Raw genomic sequence first — 12,595 nt, forward strand, 5'->3', positions numbered from 1 at the left:
ATAAGTCTGAAATTCTAAGTTAGCTAAAATCAGTTTTTACAGATATGACTCGTACAGAAAGAGCCACACCTTCTGTTTTCCTTTTCCAATAATCCCAAATCAAACGCTCTCTTCAAATCATTGTGTCCCCATTTGAACAGAGGTACATCCCACCACCCCTTTTTCCACTTACGGAGCACTACTTATATACCCATGTTTGCCAGGTGTGCTTGTGTGCACCAGTAGACAAATAGCTTCAGAGTCACCACTGACTGTGGCTCAAACTGCTTTCATTTCTGTCAGTTTAGCAGCTGGCAAAATTATTTAAAAACCTTATTTATAATCAAATTCTCTATTGATATTTTAATGAACTTTACTATCATTGCATCTCAACAATTGGAGTTCACTCATTCTTCCATTAAAAATTATACACTGAATACATATGAATCAGAGTCCACAAAGAATTATTTATTTTTTAAAAGTATTTCAAGACTAGCTGTCCAAGAACCAGAAAACAACAAAACAATGATTTAAAAGTATTAAAAGGAACTAACAAAATTGAAGAGATGGGAAGACTAGAAGGAGGGGTGAGGACAAAGGGGAGAAGAGGACACAACAACAACTTTGGTGCTGTACCCAAGCCTTTAGAAATAACAGATTATGACTATATTAACTAATTGTTAATAGGTCTAATTTCTATAATATGCATCATCTGGAAAACAGAACTTGTAAGTGTCATAAAAGCCACTCCAAAAATAATTTTAAAATTAGGCAAAAGATACAACAGATAAGTAATATGCCATCATTATGATCCACATTTTCTAAATTCCCCAAAAATAGCAAAAAGACTGACAGTGGCATGCTGAAAGAAAAGTGACAGTCAGACAAGAACACAACCCCTGGCTTTGAAATAGGAGCACCAACAAAAAAGCAAAAACTCCTAAGCATGTAGTGGTCTAAGTCTGTAAAGGCTTACAATGGCAATAAAACTAGCTGCACCAGAGGGGAGAACCTTTAGCACTCTCTATCCAAGCTACCCTAGGACTGAAAGTGAAGTCCACAGTTAGTCTAAAAAGATATTAGCAGATACTCACCATTAATCTGCTCTCAAAATCAATTCATTCAACAAATCATTACAACAAAGAAATTCCAAGTATTCATGTGGGTTCAAATTCTAGTGAACTTTCACCTGTTTGATGGTCACCACAAAAAAAAAACTTGCCACCCACGCCCCTTGAGCTAAGAAAGGATCAAAAATTCCTCCTTCCTTCCTTAAGAAGCTGACTTCACAAGCCTCTGTAGTTTTGCTCTTAGTATACTTATCTAACTGGTTTCTAACTAAAACAAAAAAGAGTCAAGACCCAATTTCCAGATGTTGGACTTACGACTAAATAACTGGGAAAAGATCACATGCAGGAAGACCGGCAGTTCAACACTGAGGAGTCTGGCTTAAAACTCAGTCTTAAGACTCTGGTCTACTATAGGCTTGTGTGACCTTCATTAATTGATATCAGGCTATTCTTATGATCTGGGCAACATATTCTGTATGTTATGGTGCTTATCTGCTATTTCAGGAGAAGAGTGCAGCCTTTGATCCCCGGAGAGTTAAAGGGGAGGGAGTGGGGCAAGGAAAGGGAAGTCTTACAGTGGAGCCTCCAACAGAGTTAAACCAGATCATCTGCCTCCATTTGCTCACTTGAATTTTTTTTTTTTTCCAACAGAAAGTGCTTTTCCTGTACAGACTATTGCACTTGAGAAAAAAAAACCAAACAAAAACCAAAAACACACCTATCTGTAAATAGCCACAATTATTTCATTTTTCTCCTCAAAAGGAAGAGGGGTTAGAAGGCTTTTGTTGAAGTCATACAACTGTGACCATGCTAGTATCATTGGTGATCAGTGGCCAACACTGTCTGCTTATGCTCCTTTATTAATCTGTAGTTGGCTCTTCTAACACCTGTAGGCAGACACTAGTTGTGTTTGTACAACATATAACACAAAATACTTCTAATGCAACAGTAATATAATGCCGTGAAATAAGCAACATAAAAATGCTATTTTCACAACATAAAAAGGACTAAAAGTTCAAGATAGTAACAATAATTCACCTAAACTATCAGCTCTGTTAGTCCTTAGAGCCTGTTCACATGCATCAGCTGTGTGCAGAAGGGGAAAACAACTGGCTTGGAGCACCAACTGTGAATTCTGAAATAACAGATAATACCAATTTGCATCTAATCTGTTGACTGACATTCAGAAGAAGAGAAACCATATTAACTTAAAAAAAATAACCTGTTCACTGTCTAAGTAATAACAGTGAAACTAAACCAGAGTTTTCCGTATCCTCTAGAGCCTGTCAGTGAAAATTAACTTAGTGTAATTCTTTTAAACCTACTAACCTGGGTAAGCTTAGGACTTGTTTCCTTCACTTAATACCACATCTGTTGATGTCTTCTCACTGGTACAACATACAGAACAGTAGTTCCAGGTTTCTATGCTTTAGGAATTTTAGATTAAAATCTTTAACATTAACTGCATTCTGGCTTTATCTTTAAAGAGAAAACATACTTTATTGTATATTTGTCCCCAAAGTAATGATTTTCTTTTTTAAAAAATTCTGGTGGGAAGTGTATTTCACCTCAAAAACCCATAGTTTGCATCAGTGAGATTCTATCTCACTCAACTTCAGGAATACAAATAAGCCCTTCCATCCTAAAACCATGTAGCCACTGGAAAAGCTAACACATTAAATTATTATGAAAAAAAAAAATAATGCAAAAAAAATCCACTAACTTTTCAACAATACTGGGCAGGGGGGAGGAGTCTGGTTTCTGCCTTCGTCCTTCTACTACTTCTCAAAGCAGCAACACATGCAGACATGTAAATACATGTGTGTATGTTGTTGCTTTGAGAGGTAGTAGGATGAAGGCAAAAACCAGACATAAGTTTCTCTCTCCACATGGTGTAAAGTCATAAATAATAACAGTAGCAAATTATCACAATAGTTACTAGACCTCTCTTACACATATAGTGAACATAACCTTGGTTCCTAAAGGTTAGGATCTGTGTATGGTATTAAGACATATGTGCAGGACACATAACCAAAAGCTCTGAAAACTTGATGTTACTTAAGTACTTAATGAGTGAGAAGTACAGCAAGACCAGACAGCATACTGCACTGTGAAGCTGAAATGCACCACGTTGCATACACACAACAGGCTCCTTTAGAATCTGGGCTAAGTTTAAAGACAAAAAGTCTTTGATTCTTGTGAATCGTCCTTTTGACTCACAAGGAAATGATACATACTTCAGTATGTACTTAAGAAAGTTATTTTTGCAAATAAAACCCCACCTACTGGAACACAAAAACCTGCAGAAGTACATGACAACTTGACACAAACATACTAATTTTAAAAAGGAAAGCTTGGTGCTTTAGCTTTGCCTGGAATCTTACATACCAAGGTAAATGCATGCACGTAGCGGCAAGAGACAAGTAAAGGGATTTACTGACTGAAGAGGGACCCCAGTTTTACAGAGTTACACCTGAGCATTTTTTCCAATTATTTCAGACAAATGGGGTTAATGGAATAAAAAGAACAGTCACATTTACTTTATCATTCTTCAGCTGCTAGAACTTAAGCAGAAGAAATTCCTTTTCTGAATTTCAACTTCAAGGAAGTTTTTAGTATAGGCTAGGATGATATTCAAATTCCCAATATAAGCAACACTAATGAAGTGCTTCTTGCTCCAATACACACATCCGCTGTCTCTCTCCAAATGACTATCACAGCCTTCTCAGTAGTTAAGCCATACCACAGCTTAGCTTAATGTAACATTAAGAGTTACGTCTCCCCCATATCTCTTATTCTTGGAATAAGAGAGCAGCAAGAGGTCAAGCAAAGACTTTTTATAAAGAAGTTGTAATTTTTATTTTATCATGTCCAGCTTCAAAAGCATTCAAAGATAACTGTGACAGAGTTTCCTTATTTTAATGTCAACCCTATAAGCATTATTTATAGGCTTAATTATATTTCCAGTATACAACACAAGACAGATACTTCTCACTTCAGTTTCCCTTAGTAACCACAAATGTGAAAAGCTGACTGCAGCACAGTTTGAGGGTCATTTCAAGAACAGAACAGGCAGAGAAAGGCTCCATTTTCAGATACTGCTGCAGAAACAGATCTGTACAGTAAAAGATATAGACCTATGAAAATTATTAAGAGAATGCCAGAAGGTCAGTATCAAGATATAGCTTCCCCCCCGCCCCGCAACTTCATTCTGTTATTTCTCCCGATGTCAACAGTTTATTAATAATGCTGAAAGCAGGGAATTTGCACGTGATTTTATAATTAATGTTATTTACCATTTCTAGCTAGTTACCTAAAAGTGAACTAGTCAACAGATTGATTAGCTTGGTTTTTGTTGAAGAAAATGTAACTTAAAGAAAAAACCAAATAAAAAAAAAGCATTACTCAAGTACTACTAGCTAATTCCAGATTTAATTCCTGTCAAAACAAGCTATCAGATACACCAAATTCTAAGATTAAAGGTAATGCACATGACTGTTCTGCTTATATTTTGTAATGAAACTTTAAGTCTGCACTTGCTAAGCAATGACATTCTAACAATAAAGCAGTAACTTACAGAATATTCAATAGTCCCTTTAGGCTTTTGAAAAGACATTCGTCGCCCATCTTTCTTGTCTGGGGTCTTCTTCTGGCCAGTGTCTGAAAAAAATTGAGGCAACGTGCGTGTTAAATTCATTTTCCTCTCTCAGTACTGTCACAGGCTGCTGACTACAGCCCCGTGGGCAGACATCTAATTCACCAGTTACACAGCTTGCTCCCGGTGACTCTGTCTAACAGACAACCAGCTGCTAGAATAGGGACTTCATTCCTCTGCAATGCTTTTCGAATTTGACCAATATAAACCACTGATAACTGGGAATCAATTAACTGCATAAGTACTTGCTGCTGTCCAGGAAGCTATTAATGAAGGAAGACTAAATAGGAGATTGATCCCATGAGGCAAGCAACATTTAGAATCATAGAATTGTTAAGGTTGGAAGAGACCCTTAAGATCATCGAGTCCAACCGTTAACCTAGCACTGCCAAGTCCACCACTAAACCATGTCCTCAAGCACCACGTCTACCTGTCTTTTGAATACCTCCAGGGATGGAGACTCAACCACTTCCATGGGCAGCCTGTTCCAGTGCCTAACAACTCTCTCCGTAAAGAAATTTTTCCTAATATCCAACCTAAACCTCCCATGGCACAACTTGAGGCTATTTCCTCCCATCCTATCACTTGTTACTAGGGAGAAGAGACCGACCCCCACCTCGCTACAACCTCCTTTCAGGTAGTTGTAGAGAGCAATAAGGGCTCCCCTCAGCCTCCTCGTCTCCAGACTAAACAACCCCAGCTCCCTCAGCCACTCCTTATAAGACTTGTGCTCTAGACCTTTCACCAGCTTTGTTGCCCTCCTTTGGACACGCTCCAGCACCTCCATGTCCTTCTTGTAGTGAGGGGCCCAAAACTGAACACAGTACTTGAGGCGCGGCCTCACCAGTGCCGAGTACAGGGGGAGTACATTTCTGGAACTACTGTGTTTAATTGGTTTTATATCATACCCAGTCTGCTTTTGTCTAGAGGGGCGATGATCTAGAGTTCCTATATGTTCGATCTAATCAGTTGGAATTTTTTGTCTAAATGCTGTTTGGTAAGTACAGAGTACTTAAAGCTTTTTTATAAAACAAAGAGCATTAGTGTTTAACTTCACAGTTATCCCATCTGTAGCAAACACATACAGCCTATGCATAAATAATAAAGATTCTAAATAATAACACAAGCTAAGAACTGTGCTTTTTATTGGAGCATTGTATTTTGATGACCTCCATTTCATAAGCAAAATCAACAATTTGTACCTGAAGTATACCCTACTTTTTGATACTAATTGGATTGATACTTATAATAAACACAATGCAACAGTGTACTTACATGAGTCAACAGAAACCATTTAATGCTACATCTCCAGAAAAGTGATTTTTTTAACATATCCATTTATATAATGATTAATCTCTTAAGTTATGTCTCTCTCACAAGGCCTCCACCTTCAACACTGAAATATCTGCTATTGAGGAGCCCAAAATACTTACATGAATGAGATGTTAGGTTTTCATGCTACAATGGGATTAGTTATACTCCCATTTTGACACATTCAAATTTCTGTTACCATAACTGATTATATTTAGTCAAATGTTTCAAACCAAATTAAATAGAAGAACCAAACCTTACAAAATACATTATTTCAAAATATTTTAGTATGGCTAGATTAAGAATAGAAAACATGCTGTACGTCTATTTAAGCCTCACCTGAGGTACTAAGGAAACTTGTTATAAATTGACAGCAACTTCTGTGCATTACTATTTTTAATTAGCATCCTGACTGCAACACTGGAAAAGAGACTAGACAAATACTTGCATGAATTTCATATCCCACCCCCCTGCCCCCCCATTTCTACATGCATAATTGAAACTATCAAGATATGAGAGGGGGGAAAAAAAAAAAAAACCACAACACAAAATACACAGAAAGTTCTGCAGTGTCAAAAAATAAGAAACAAAACACACACACACAAAAATAAAACCCCAGCAAATACCTTATATTTGCTATATTGGGCAAGCTGCAGAGGGCAACAATAAAAGTGATTTCTAGCAGATTCAATACTTCACTCTCCTGAAGTATTCTTTATATAATAAGGAAATAAACATTGGACTAATTCTATTTTTCTTAGTATATTGAAAAATGTCTGAGGGAGGATGCTTCCATACTTACAAGATAAAAATTGATCTCTGTATGGTATTAATTATGGTAAGTTTTTATAGCTATGAATGACAGTCATGACTTTAAGCCTACTTTTAAAAACTTTCTAGAAATTCTGAAAATCTAAACATTGTAATTCTGCATCACACTATCTTCATTCAATACATTAAAAGGTATTTCTTCCCTTATTTACTAATTGCAGCTTTTAAGAAGTTACCTAAAAGAAACCCTTACTTCTGATTACATTAATAGTTTTTAAAGATGCTACAAGTGTCTCTAGCAGAAGTTAAGCCAAGTCGGTAATGAATAATCATAGAATCATTAAGGTTGGAAAAGACCTTTAAGATCTTCAAGTCCAACCATTAACCCAACTGCCAGGTCCACCTCTAAACCACGTCCCTAAGCACCACATCCACACATTTTTTGAATACTTCCAGGGACTGAGATTGCACCACTTCACTGGGCAGTCTGTTCCAGTGCCTAACAACTCTCTCCATGAAGAAATTTTTCCTAATATCCAATCTAAACCTCCCATGGCACAACTTGAGGCCATTTCCTCTACTCCTATCGCTTGTTACTAGGGAGAAGAGACCGACCCCCACCTTGCTACAACCTTCTTTCAGGTAGCTGTAGAGAGCAATAAGGTCTCCCCTCAGCCTCCTCTTCTCCAAACTAAACAATCCCAGCTCCCTCAGCCGCTCCTCAGAAGACTTGTGCTCCAGACCCTTCACCAGCTTTGTTGCCCTTCTTTGGACACGCTCCAACACCTCAATGCCTTTCTTGTAGTGAGGGGCCCAAAACTGAACACAGTACTCGAGGTGCAGCCTCACCAGTGCTGAGGACAGGGGCACTATCACCTCCCTGGTCCTGCTGGCCACACTATTTCTGACACAAGCCAGGATGCCATTAGCCCTCTTGGCCACCTGAGCACACTGCTGGCTCATGCTCAGCTGGCTGTCAACCAACACCCCCAGGTCCTTTGCCGCCAGGCAGCCCTCCAGCCACTCCTCCCCAAGCCTGTAGCGTTGCATGGGGTTGTTGTGACCCAAGTGCAGGACCCGGCACTTAGCCTCGTTGAACCTCATACAATTGGCCTCGGCCCATCAATCCAGCCTGTCCAGGTCGCTCTGTAGAGCCTTCCTACCTTCAGGCAGATCAACACTCCTGCCCCACTTGGCGTCATCTGCAAACTTACTGAGGGTGCACTCAATCCCCTCATCCAGATCATCAATAAAGATATTGAACAGAACTGGTCCCAGTACTGAGCCCTGGGGAACACCACTCATGACCAGCCACCAACTGGATTTGACTCCATTCACCACCACTCTCTGGGCTCGGACATTCAGCTAGTTTTTAACCCAGCACAGAGTGCACTTATCCAAGCCGTGAGCAGCCAGTTTCTCCAGGAGAATGCTGTGGGAGACAGTGTCAAAGGCTTTACTAAACTCCAGGTAGACAACATCCACAGCCTTCCCCTTATCCACCAAGCGGGTCATCTTGTCATAGAAGGAGATCAGGTTGGTCAAGCAGGACCTCCCTTTCATAAACCCATGCTGACTGGGCATGATCCCCTGGTTATCCCATATATGCTGCTTGATGGCACTCAGGATGATCTGCTCCATGACCTTCCTCAGCACTGAGGTCAGGCTGACAGGCCTGTAGTTCCCCAGATCCTCCTTCTGGCCCTTCTTGTAGATAGGTGTCACATCAGCTAGCTTCCAGTCAGCTGGGACCTCCCTGGAATACAATACACTAGAAGTTTGTGTGTAGACTAACGGTAGCCAACATTCTCCTCTTCCAGGTCAAATATTTTGTTACCAAAGTCTCTACCTGACCTTGCAACACAACAGATGCCTCCTCAGCAAGCTACTGAAAAACTGCAACAGCTGCTTGAGTGTAGCTGTTCCAAGTTTTTCAGCCCATATCAAAGCTTTGCCAGCAGCCTAATCTTTTTCTTTCAACACCAGTCTGGTTCAAATACTCTTAAGCAAAAGTCAAAGGATGTAGCTGAAGACAGACTGATCTCATCCAGGATCCCATACATGCCTTAATAATCTATACATGGAGCACTCCTATTGTAGAACAAGCACCTTCTTCCCCTGCCCCACCCCTGTTATTAGATGGGAATAAAGAAACCCCATACTACAAATATATATATGCACTTCATTTTTATACAGCCCAATGTTGTTTGTGGTTTATTTTTCCTAACCCAAATTTAAGTTTCCTTTTTCTGCTTACTAGTTTGTGTATAAGTGTCTAAAGAGTTTGCAGACAGGTGCCACTCAAAGAGGTCGTTAAGTTATCTTCTCCCTTTCTACTAACTGAACAGTAGAATAAAGTCTTGCACAAATAACCACTTCTGTTTCTTATGCCAGAAATAAAAAAGGAAAGTTATTTGTTCTTCAGGGCAGAAAGACCTACTGTGATTTAGACTTCAGAGCACTCTGGTAACTTCAGGAAAGTAAGAGCAACCAGGGGGTAGGGGTGGGGAAGGAAGGTCCCTGTTGGAGGCACCTTGGAGGAAAGCAGATGCCAGGAGAACTCCTACCACAAATTCCTCAGGAGCTTATAATCTGCAGCTTTTCATGTTTTGTTTTTTTTTTTTTTTTTTTTTTTTTTTTTAGCGTCATCCCCTCCCATACCTAAGACAGTAATTCCCACCCTTCCCATCAGTGCCTACTTTCATCCCTTCCCTCCGTGATAGCTTTCTTTTTCCCTCACCATATGGATACAGGACTCAGGTCACAGTAGGTTTTGAAACACTTGAGTCCCCCAAGTCAAGAAGAGGTGGAGGCAGGCAGCGCTGAGCTATGTGCGTGCTGGCTACCCAGCCGGCCAAGCAGCAGGCACAGCTATCAAACGCCACATCTCTGCCCACAGCCCGAGTGCTTGAGCTGCCTGTTCATACCACACCCGTCCATTTCATCTAACATCTCAGAAACTAAACTAGGAGGTATTGCAATTGTGAAAATAGATCAGAGTAGCAGAGACATGAATTCAACCACCCTGATGGCATACTGCAAAGCCTCCAACTACCTCTGGCTGAACAAGCAGGCTATTTATTTTTGCAAAGAAAGTAAATCTTCCAGCCATCCTCGTGCCCCCAGTATTCTAGGAAGCATGTGAAAGTGGAAACAACTGCCAGCATAGGATGCAGTGGTCTGAAAAGACCTCAGCACCACTGGGAATCAGTCTCATGCTTTCATTTTACTTATCTTCCTGATGATAATTCTGTTGCACATGAGCTCATCTTGCTAGGTTACAAACAATCAGTATCTCATCTGCCAGCAGTAAGCCAGTGAGACTACCAAGGGCTGATGTTCTCAGACCACAGGTATAAGAAAAACCTGACACTACTGACCATGCTGAGCACAACCTCAAGAGTCAACAGCAACTTGTTAAACAAGGGGATCTGTGGGGCTAGGTTATCAGATCTTTAGCCGTGCTGTTCTAGACAGAAACAAGATCAGACCTGTTGTCACATCAGAGTTGATGCTTTAATTTTGAACTACCATTTCACAGGACTGGGCCTCCACAACAGCTTGAAACACTGAAATGAAAAAGCACATCAGATCCACAAATTACAAGAAAATATTACAACTGTCCAGGATTTAAAAGACTAGAACTAGAAAGATACAGAAGGCAGCATTCAAAGTGACACCAGACCAATATGTAGTCTGAATGCTGGATGCAAGCATACAGAAACTTAAGATTAAATGACTGTAGCATAAGAATGGTTACATATGATCATCAACATAACCAGAGAGAAGGACTTACTGTTCCAACATATTTATACAAAACAGGAAAAGCATTTTTAGGAACATTATGTTTTATGAACATACAGCTTTCAGTGAGGCAGCTTTGACCTTAAAATATGTAATAGTCAGTGGCATTATTCAACTGTAATTTGAAGACAACTGAAGCTAAATTCCAATATTTACAGGTGAGTTCAAATAACTGCCTCTGTATGGCCCTGTGCCACTGAATTTTGGTTGACTGAAAATATTCCTGTGGCACTGCTAGTTCAAATTCACATGACAAGAATGACATTTCTCATTTCTTAGTATGCCATCTGCGCTGAATTGTAGGCCTTCAATTTTCTGTTTGCTGATGATTCTAGCACATGATTTGGACTTCTGGCAATAAAACCTAGTAAAGAGAACTCAAGATTGGTACTGCGAGTAACAACGCAATATTACATGCTAAGAACTGCTTAGGAGTATCTTCAAGGTCTGCATAGAGCAAAATGTACTAAGTTTTCCTTTACCCTACTATTTTTCTGCATGATAATCTTAAATTTCAAATAACTTGCAATGTTTCTCAGCTGATGATCTTCTATTCATTTCAATGTTAACAGATACTACAAAGATCACTTTTTCCAGAGGAATAAATTGATAAACCAAACAAGTATTCTTTGAGATAAAGCAAGTAAGCTGGCCAAGTCAACAATTAATGCAAATTGTTTACAATTAATAACTGAGCTTATTATGGTGAAGATGATGAGAAAAAGATGATTTATCCCCCCCCCTCCCCCCAACGAGAACTGCAAGTTATGCATTAGATTGACGTGTGTTTAAGAAAAAGGCAGAGGCGGCAGCCTTGTTAAATGCTTGTCTAGGACACAATTTTTCACAGTTCTTAAAAAAAAAAAAAAGGTGCAGCACATATGGGGTAAAGATTTTTAAAAACTGAATCACAAGAAGGTAAGGAAAGAAAAGTAGTCTTTCTTTGAAATATTCTTGAGTACGTTGTTATTCAGCAGCACATGAAACAACTTCCTAATTGATAAAACAGAGGAAGAATAGATATTACATCTTTATTTGATTAGTTCTCCTCAATAACAGTTAGATCTTTATAATTTATTCATAAAGAAACAAAAGAGATTAAAGTAGGAAATCTTTATATTCCATAAGGCTTGGTGACTTGGGGTTCCTAACAGCAGGGGCTACATCTCAGTACAGCAACTGTCTCATTTCATTGACCCTTCTCCCCCTCCTGCAGTTAGATATGCTTACGCTAATTACTGGAATATTATTTTCAGTTATCTTCTAATGTCTTAGGAACCAGAAACAAAGAGGCCCTAATAGTAGCCTAAAAGATGCTAGTAGCCGGCAATTTTCTAGCCAAAATGGTAGTTTTTCAGACCAAGGCAGTGTCATAAACAATGCCCCCTTTAGTCTCCTCTTGCTAAGCAACTGCTACTTGTTCTGTGATTCAGTCTTTCCTAGCTCATGTTCTCAGAACTCTTGATCCTTATCACCGCTCACCACATGATTCTTTTGTTCACATTTTTCTCAAGCATGACCCCAAACTAAATGCATCCGAGGCCTTGTTAATGCTGCATCAATACTTCAAAAACATCAAAATAGCTTTTTTCTGCAGTACAGATTCAGCACTAATTCAAGTTCATTTCATGATCCCCCTAACACATGACCCTCTTTTCTGCTATCTGGTCAGCTGCATCGCACATAGGCAGAAATAATTAAATGCATGATTTCAGGATGAAAAACAATTCAATAGAAACAAATTTAAGGCAGGCCACTTCTCTGAATGGCGAGGAAACATAAAGCCAGCTCCATGCATGACACTCCTGGTACGTGCATCACACGGGCTTTCTTCTAAAATAATACTTCACATTTTAGGGTAAACAGAAATGCTTCACCAGATTTTCTAATTATGCCACAGTATGTGTTAACAACAGTAAGCTTCCTTCCCTGTTCCATCTAAAATATGTACGTATACAGTCTAATACATTAGAGACTACCTAACTGCAATTTCCACCTACTGTAC

General features: G+C 39.4%; 1 protein-coding gene across 8 annotated transcripts in view; it reads right to left on the reverse strand.

Moving 5' to 3' along the window:
* Positions 1–12,595, reverse strand: part of OXR1 (oxidation resistance 1) — a 301,246-nt gene that overhangs the window by 68,525 nt on the left and 220,126 nt on the right. For all 8 annotated transcript variants that reach the window (XM_087747554.1, XM_087747582.1, XM_087747562.1 and 5 more), the window contains one exon: positions 4,627–4,709. In XM_087747554.1, the coding sequence (XP_087603680.1) occupies positions 4,627–4,709 (83 nt within the window). The remainder of the gene's footprint in view (positions 1–4,626; positions 4,710–12,595) is intronic.

Source organism: Nipponia nippon, unplaced genomic scaffold (assembly GCF_047370975.1).
Source record: "Nipponia nippon isolate SJK-2023a ecotype South Korea unplaced genomic scaffold, ASM4737097v1 scaffold_1, whole genome shotgun sequence".
Taxonomy (NCBI): domain Eukaryota; kingdom Metazoa; phylum Chordata; class Aves; order Pelecaniformes; family Threskiornithidae; genus Nipponia; species Nipponia nippon.